The sequence below is a fragment of the Ciona intestinalis genome, unplaced genomic scaffold (assembly GCF_000224145.3).
Source record: "Ciona intestinalis unplaced genomic scaffold, KH HT001139.1, whole genome shotgun sequence".
NCBI lineage: Eukaryota > Metazoa > Chordata > Ascidiacea > Phlebobranchia > Cionidae > Ciona > Ciona intestinalis.
In genome coordinates, this window is record NW_004191460.1 from 29652 (window position 1) to 38391 (window position 8740).

At 35.4% G+C, this 8740-nt stretch overlaps 2 protein-coding genes across 2 annotated transcripts; one reads left to right on the forward strand and one right to left on the reverse strand.

Moving 5' to 3' along the window:
• Positions 1–1089: 1089 nt before the first annotated feature.
• LOC100178065 (T-box-containing protein 2-like) lies at positions 1090–2770 on the reverse strand. The gene is made up of 4 exons (XM_002126851.5): positions 2564–2770; positions 2208–2478; positions 1938–2084; positions 1090–1832 (listed from the first exon to the last, which is right to left on the reverse strand). Exons 1-4 carry the CDS (start codon positions 2677–2679, stop codon positions 1200–1202), a joined length of 1167 nt encoding a protein of 388 aa, XP_002126887.2. The 5' UTR covers positions 2680–2770; the 3' UTR covers positions 1090–1199.
• A 2065-nt stretch (positions 2771–4835) lies between these two features.
• LOC100185942 (T-box-containing protein 2-like) lies at positions 4836–6383 on the forward strand. Its single transcript, XM_002121297.3, has 4 exons — positions 4836–4998; positions 5119–5389; positions 5520–5666; positions 5763–6383. Exons 1-4 carry the CDS (start codon positions 4883–4885, stop codon positions 6381–6383), a joined length of 1155 nt encoding a protein of 384 aa, XP_002121333.1. The 5' UTR covers positions 4836–4882.
• The last annotated feature ends 2357 nt before the right edge of the window (positions 6384–8740 follow it).

Here is an 8740-nt window from a genome sequence, read left to right on the forward strand (position 1 = left end):
ATTAGGCTGCATCAATAAATCTGTATACCAATAACACAGTTAATCGCTACATTTTGTTGGCACGTATATGTGTCCTTATACAGTAGGGTGGGGGGAGTTGGGACACTTTTCTTTGTTTACTACCAAATTGGGCAAGAAAATAGAATAAATAGGTGTCCCATCCTCCCCCAATCTACTATACATCTTTTTTGTATCTATTGTCGTCCAAGCTCGAAACACCTATCAACACGCAATGTTGAACATGTATAGCCTATATACGCATTTCTGCAATTAAATCGATAAATCTGAAATATTTGTTTTGGTTCGAAATAGGAAATTAATGATGTCTATCGCCATTTTGTAACGAAGTGTTGTCATGTTGGTGTCCAGTTTACAGAAAACGCTTGATTCTTTACGAATTATTTTTTGGTAAATATTTTAAACACAGAGCTTTGATCTTGTAATGAGATAATTAGCTACAATGACAACTTTCTGTTAATGTGAGTTGTCACCGCGGGAGTTGGTATCATGTTGGTGGCACACGCTGAGACGTCGCACTGCTTCACTCATGTTTTATCAATTGTTTATTAACTTTACCAATCGGTGTATACACTAAAGATGAAATGTTCCCCTACATTTAAAGTTTAACTTAACTTTGAACACGTTTTGTTTGTGTTTTTAAAGGATTACAAACTTTATAGTCCATATTATAACTGCCATAACCAAAGCTTAAAATCAGTATTATATAAATTAACAATATACTAAAGAAATAGTTTATTTTAAATTATGTCATTTTATATTGATGTTTACAAATTTTATTTAGTGCTGTAAAACAATTGTTACATAATCCAAGTATAAAGCAACGCAATACGATGCGGACGTTGTGCCGTCTGCGTACTATTTTGAAGGAAAGCCTATTATGTCACGTGCCAGACGTCGTATGCCACAATCTGCATTATCGCGACGATAGTCACCACGAGCCTTTTTTAAGAATCGGAAATCAGAAGAATAACAATAGCATCAAATAGATACCAGAGAAATTATACCCGACTTTGTAACAAATGTCAGATGTCAGCAACGGCGCTTGCTTAAAAAGTACATTTATTCATGTTTTGTTGTTGTTATTTTATTCAACTATAGGACACAATTACTAACAGTGACAAAAACGCATTTTTCGAACAATAACAAAAAAGTATTAAAAGGAACTTTCAAATTTGTATTTAAGCAAAACTGTCAATGTATTGAAAATTGTTATAACAAAATTGGGTGTTTTCCAGATGGACATCATCAGGTGAATTTTGTGGCGAAGTGAAATAACTTATTGAATTAACTTCAGATGAATTAATGGGATTGGACATCACTTTGTGGTGGTAAACATAATTGTTATGGGAGGGAAATACCGGATCAAATGGTGGTTGTTGGTCGTAATACTGAATATTCTGTGGATGAATTGGATTGTTTGCGACCGAGAAGTCGTAGCGATTATTGCAAGGACTGACGTCAGAATATTGGAATGCATATGGTGGTGGTGGTGACCCATTATGATTCTGAGGATGTACAGTTTGTTGTGAAGTAGAATAACTTTGTTTACAATCAGCGGGTAGGAAGTGATTTGTGCTCTGGTACCATGCCGTTGGTTGTAGGTGAACATGTTCACCACTCAATACATTTTCGAACTTCATTCTTTTTTCCAAATTCGATGTTGTTGCTTCGGGGGAATATCTCTGATTATTTTTAGTAAGGACTTGTTGATCCGTAAATGTTGAAACTTGTGATTTTCTCTTCTTTGTTTTAGCACCGTCTTCACGGAAACCTCGTGCAAACGGATTGTTTGCAATTTTCAGTTTAGTGATCTGTTGAATAAAATAATGTAACATGAGGTATATCAATACTATCTTTTGATATCTAAGATAACTTTCGCTTAATGAGCTATATATAAATAAAAGATGTTATGTTACCTGTCCGTTTTGGTAGGCCGTGACTGTGACGAAAGCAGTTTGTGGAAAAGCGAAAGTTGACATCGGTTGTAGATGCAGAGTATTGACGTCATCAGTACGAACGATGTGGATACGAGGTTGATACCGATGCATGGAGTGTATGAGGAACTGGTGGATACAAAAAAACGTTAAAAGCTCTGATTATTAAAAAAATGTCTCGCTCAGTTTTTTTTCTATAATTCACTATTATATTATGGTCCCTATTTTATATGTACCATTATGGGCGCTTACCTTTCCATCAGCTGAGTTTCCACAAGAGTTTGTGAGTTTCACTTTATGAAACGAAATGATTTCTTTCATCCATTGATGCCCGCTGCAAGGTGAGTTGGGGTGTAAATAAAATCTCTGCGGAACTTGGGGTTCCCCCCGACCCGCTACCACCCACTCCCCGTGTTGAAACTTGTATCTGTTTTCGTCCACGCTCGAAATATCCATCAGTACGCAATATTGAGCATTCGGGTCCATTCCCGACATTTTTATTCGATAGCCGGGAAACATTCGCCTAAAAGTAGAAAATATTAAACATTAACAAAAGTTTTTAGCGGTCATGAATCGTCCACATTTTAAAATAAAAAGGTGATATTTACCTCCCAGTCTTGGTAACGATCATTTCAGTTTGAACAGCTGAAAATTGTTCCCACAACTTCCAATCCTGAAGATGAACTTTCGGTTCAAAGGTTGGGCTTCTCATGTCTGTCGCCATTTTGTTACGATATGTTTTCTTGTTGGTGTCAGTTGACAGGTTACACTTGCTGTTTCTTTACGAATAATTTTCGATAATGACTCAGAACGCCAAGCGTTACGTTTTATAGGAACACTCTTCAATTTTTTTCTGTTTGATCTTATAATGAGATAATTAGCTACAAAAACAGTTTCCTGATAGTGTGATTTGTCACCACGGGAGTTGGTATCATGTTGGTGGCACACGCTGAGACTTCGCACTGCTTCACTTATGTTTTATCAATTGTTTTTAAACTTTCCCAGTCGGTGTATATTAAAGATCCCCGACATTTAGGGTTCAATTTAACTTTGAACATGCGTTACAAATTTGCATTCAATATATATTAAAAACGTTTTTGTCTGTAATTAAAACAAGTAAAGTGTTACCAGCAAAGCACGATCAAAACATAATGTAAATATTACCATATATCACAGAAATGGGTAATTGGATTTAGATAAGTTTATATTTAAACTTTATATTGCAGTGTGTATAAATTTGTTTGTGTATAGGCCAGATGTAATGCAACACAATATGATGCGGACGTTGTGCCGTCTGCCTGCTATTTTGAAGGAAAGCCTATTATGTCACGTGCCAGACGTCGTATGCCACAATCTGCATTATCGCGACGATAGTCACCACGAGTCCTTTAAGAATCGGAAATCAGAAGAATAACAATAGCATCAAATAAATATCACAAGAACTATACCGACTGGTAACAAATGTCGCATCGCGGTGATGAGTTTTGACTTGAAATGCATAGGGCGGTGGTGACGCATTCTGATGCTGGGGCTGTATAAATACGTTAACCACTCAATACATTTTCAAACATATCTTTTTAAAACGTTGTTATTTCAAGGAATAACCAACGTTGTTATTTCAAGGAATAATCAACGCTGTTATTTCAAGAAATAACCGTGGTTGTTAATGCTGAGTAAAGATTCGAATATGCAATGCCACATTGATACCAATTCATGCAGTGTATAGGGACAAGTTAGCAAAAACCAAACCGTTTAATACTCTGTTGAGGTGACTGCACGGCTATTTACTTGGTGCGAAAAATGAACATAACACAATGTGGAATTTGTTACAAGATCGGAATTTTTCTGTTATCTATTTGATGCTATTGTTATTCTTCTGATTTCCGATTCTTAAAAAGGGCTCGTGGTGACTATCGTCGCGATAATGCAGATTGTGGCATACGACGTCTGGCACGTGACATAATAGGCTTTCCTTCAAAATAACGTCCGCATCTGCGTTGCATTATACTTATAACTTCATACGAACTGAAATGTAAAGTTCAAGTATAAACTTCTCTAAATACAATTAACTATTTCTGTGATATATATAGTAGGGTGGGGAAGATGGGACACCTTTAGCACAGAATATCTAGATATCCTGACCGTGTTTTAAACAAATAACAACGGTCTATGAGAGTCATGAGGACATATTTTCATCTTTCTTTGAATGTTCTTTGTTTACTACTAAATGGGGCCAGGAAATAGAGTTAAAAAGTGTCCCATCTTTCCCCACCCTACTGTAGTAATATTTACATTATGTTTTGAAAGTGCTTTGCTTGTAACATATTAACGTAAACTTTTCTAAATTTGATTATCCATTTCTGTGATATTTGGTAAGTAGGATGGAGGAGACGCGAAACCTTACAAATTCAAATATCCTGATCGAACAGTTAACAACGGTCTATGGGAGTATAGTGAGAATACAGTTTTTAATTCTTTAATTTTTTGTTACTAAATGAGAAAAAACTGAAATGAAAGTGCCCTATCTTTCCCTACTGTACTACATTTACATTATGGACCAAAACGATTTGTTATATAAACAAAATTAACGTAACGCATGATCAAAGTTAAATTAAACCTTAAATGTCGGGAATTTTTAGTCTACCCCGACTGGCAAAGTTTATAAACAGTTGATAAAACATAAGTGAAGCAGTGCGAAGTCTCAGCGTGTGCCACCAACATGATACCAACTCCCGCGGTGACAACTCACACTATCAGGAAACTGTTTTTATAGCTAATTATCTCATTATAAGATCATACAGAAAAAAAATTGAAGAGTGTTCCTATAAAACGTAACGTTGGGCTTCGGAATCATTATCAAAAAATATTCTTAAAGAATCAAGTGTATCCTGTCAACTGACACCTACAAGACAACACTTCGTAACAAAATGGCGACAGACGTGAGAGGCTCAACCTTCGAACCAAAAGTTCATCTTGAAGATTGGAAGTTATGGGAACAATTTTCAGCTGTTCAAACTGAAATGATCGTCACCAAGACTGGGAGGTAAATATTATTTTATTTATTTTGGAATGCGGTCGATTCATAACATATTAGCAAATTTAAAACATTTTTTTTAAAGTTATAAAGCTGCATCTTGTGTAATGTAAATTTTATTTTCGTTAGGCGAATGTTTCCCGGCTATCGAGTAAAAATGTCGGGAATGGACCCGAATGCTCAATATTGCGTACTGATGGATATTTCGAGCGTGGACGAAAACAGATACAAGTTTCAACACGGGGAGTGGGTGGTAGCGGGTCGAGGAGAACCCCAAGTTCCGCAGAGATTTTATTTACACCCCAACTCACCTTGCAGCGGGCAACAATGGATGAAAGAAATTATTTCGTTTCATAAAGTAAAACTCACAAACTCTTGTGGAAACTCAGCTGATGGGAAGGTAAGCTTCTATATAATGGCATGGTGGACGAATAATATAGTATGGACCATAATAACAGTGGATTGTAGCAAAACTGAGCGAGACATTTCTTGTAATCGTCCGAGCTATCAACGTTTTGTATTTCCAACAGTTCCTCATACACTCCATGCATCGGTACCAACCTCGTATCCACATCGTTCGTACTGATGACGTCAATACTTTGCATCTTCAACCGATGTCAACTTTCGCTTTTCCACAAACTGCTTTCGTCACAGTTACAGCCTACCAAAACGGACAGGTAACATAACAGCTTATATATATGTCCCACCAAGCGACAGTTTGTTAGATTTAAAGATAGTATTGGTATCCCATCTTACAATATTTTATTCAACAGATCACTAAACTGAAGATCGCAAACAATCCGTTTGCACGAGGTTTCCGTGAAGACGGTGCTAAAACAAAGAAGAGAAAATCACAAGTTTCAACATTTACGGATCAACAAGTCCTCACTAAAAATAACCAGAGATATTCCCCCGAGGCAACAACACTGAATTTTGAAAAAAGAATGAAGTTCGAAAATGTATTGAGTGGTGAACATGTTCACCTACAACCAACGGCATGGTACCAGAGCACAAATCACTTCCTACCCGCTGATTGTAAACAAAGTTATTCTACTTCACTACATCCTCAGAATCATAATGGGTCACCACCACCATATGCATTCCAATATTCTGACGTCAGTCCCTGCAATAATCGCTACGACTTCTCGGTCGCAAACAATCCAATTCATCCACAGAATATTCAGTATTACGACCAACAACCACCATTTGATTCGGTATTTCCCTTCCATAACAACTATGCTTACCACGACGAAGTGATGTCCAATCCCATTAGTTCATCTGAAGTTGATTCCATAAGTTATTTCAGTTCGCCACAAAATTCACCTGATGATGTCCATCCGGAAAACACCCAATTTTGTTATAACAATTTTCAATACATTGACACTTTTGCTTAAATACAAATTAATAATTAGTTCCTTGTAATATTTTTATTGCTATAGTTCAAAAGACGTGTTGTTGTCACTGTTAGTAATTATGTGCTAATTTGTTGTTGTTGTTATACACTCAGAATAAACCATAAAAAATGTATTTTTTTGAAGCAAGATAATGCTGACATCTGACGTTTGTTACAAAGTCGCGTATAGTTTCTTTGGTATATATTTGATGCTATTGTTATTCTTCTGATTTCCGATTCTTAAAAACGACTCGTGGTGACTATCGTCGCGATAATGCATACGACGTCTGGCACGTGACATAATAGGTTCCCCTTCAAAATATTACGCAGACGGCACAACGTCCGCATCATATTGCGTTGCTTTGCAGCTGGATTAAGTAAACTTAAATAACTTGCACACTCAAATGTCAAGTTTAAATGAAAAGGTAAAGTTCTTTCCGGCAACTGTATATTTTGTTCCGAATACTTTGTTTCAAGTATAACATGCATTTCCTTGATTATAGCTTTTTTTTACACTTCTATAATTTTGCCGGAAACACTTTTTTTTTCAAAAGTAATGTCTAAAATCTTTTTTTTAAGTTAGTGATCAATAAGTTTCGTTTTGAGATCATTAAATTTTGTTTCGAAAACAATATTTTTGTTATAAAAACAATAATTTTATTCTGAAAACACTATTTTTTGTTACAAAAACAAAACATCTGTTTTCAAAACAAAATTTTTCTTATCAAGAACAATATACTTTGTTCCGAAATCGAAATACTTTGTTTCGAGTATAACATGTATTTGCTTGAATACATTTTATTAAAATACCCTAATTTTTCTTTAAAAAAAACTATTTTCGAACCCAATTTATAACGTCTAAAAAATCGATTTATTAACCAAAAAAAAATTTTCGTTTTGGGATCATTTTAAGATGCAACAAACATTGAGTTGATACATTGGACATGAAGACACCAAGGTATGATGCATCAGTTGTAGCTTTGTAAACAAAGAATGTCACAGCAAAAATGTTTCTATATTTCTTGTGAAGCATTTTGTGAAATATTATTTTGAAGCATTTTATTAATACTTATAAATAAATCAAAGTCACTTATTGATTTAACGATAGTAAAGTTCCGGTTAATAGTTGGGCTACATAAGAGGTAATCTGTTTAATTGGTCATGCAAAAAAAAAAAAAGTAATTTTACCACGCATCATAAAACTGTAATTTAAATTATGAAAATTATCTTGATGGGTTAGTATCAAAACATGCAGGTAAATTATAATAATATGCAATTTTTTTTATAACTTTAAACTACAACCACAGCTTTTCCGGTGATTCCACCCTCTAGCATGTTTATGAATGAACTAGGAATATTTTCAAACCCAGTATAGTGAGCGTTTCACGGACTTTAATTTTTTCCTGAAACACAATTAAAGTTCGGATCGAGTATATTACAGAAGAATTGATATGACTATAGAGTTTGGCCCAAAGCCAGTAATAAACAGGGCATTGAAATTAATAGGTATTTAACAAACTTAAGCTTTAGACTTATTCAGATAGAGTAAAAATACAAAAAATGCAACGTGGTTTTTTGGTATATAAATTTAATTTTTAAACCAACAGAGAGAGAGAGAGAGAGAGAGAGAGAGAGAGAGAGAGAGAGAGAGAGAGGGAGAGAGAGAGAAAGAGAGAAAGAGTAGGGCTCTAATGAACGGGCACGTATGTTTAACTTATTATATCAAGTATAAAAGTTTATAGTTGTTTTAAACGCTCTTACAAAAAGAATTGCACCTCTGGTGCCGTGGCACAGAGTTTTGTGCGTCTGGCTCTAACCCAGCGGTTTTAGTTTTTAATATATTTTTAGCGTAAACGTAGCACCTTATAGCATGAAGGCATTAGCCCTAACCACTTTTGCCACGAGCAGCGACGAGCCATAAATATATATGGTTTAAAAAATGGTAATGCAATCATGCTAACCACGTACTATTGCAACAGCCGTCACACAAGTTCTATTGAGTATTATTACGTAATCACCCACATTATCAAAGAAAAAATTAATCCCATTTGGAGCAATCTTTTTCAGAATGTCTGTGTAAGACTCACACGTCTTATAATTAAATACTTCGTCAAATCCAGTCGACTTTGGAAATTCAATTTTTTCCTCGCTTCCACAGCAACCGATCACCCCTGGTTCGCGAGGAACGAAAGTCAGTTAAAAGGTATACACAGGCAAACACCGGTTTGCATTAAGATACCTTGATAATAGCAATTTGCGAACCCAGGATCTCCTGTTTACTAGACAGGCGCTTTACCACTAAGCCATGGCGCCGATGAGCGTAGACACGCAACATTTCAATTTCAACTCAAATAAAAT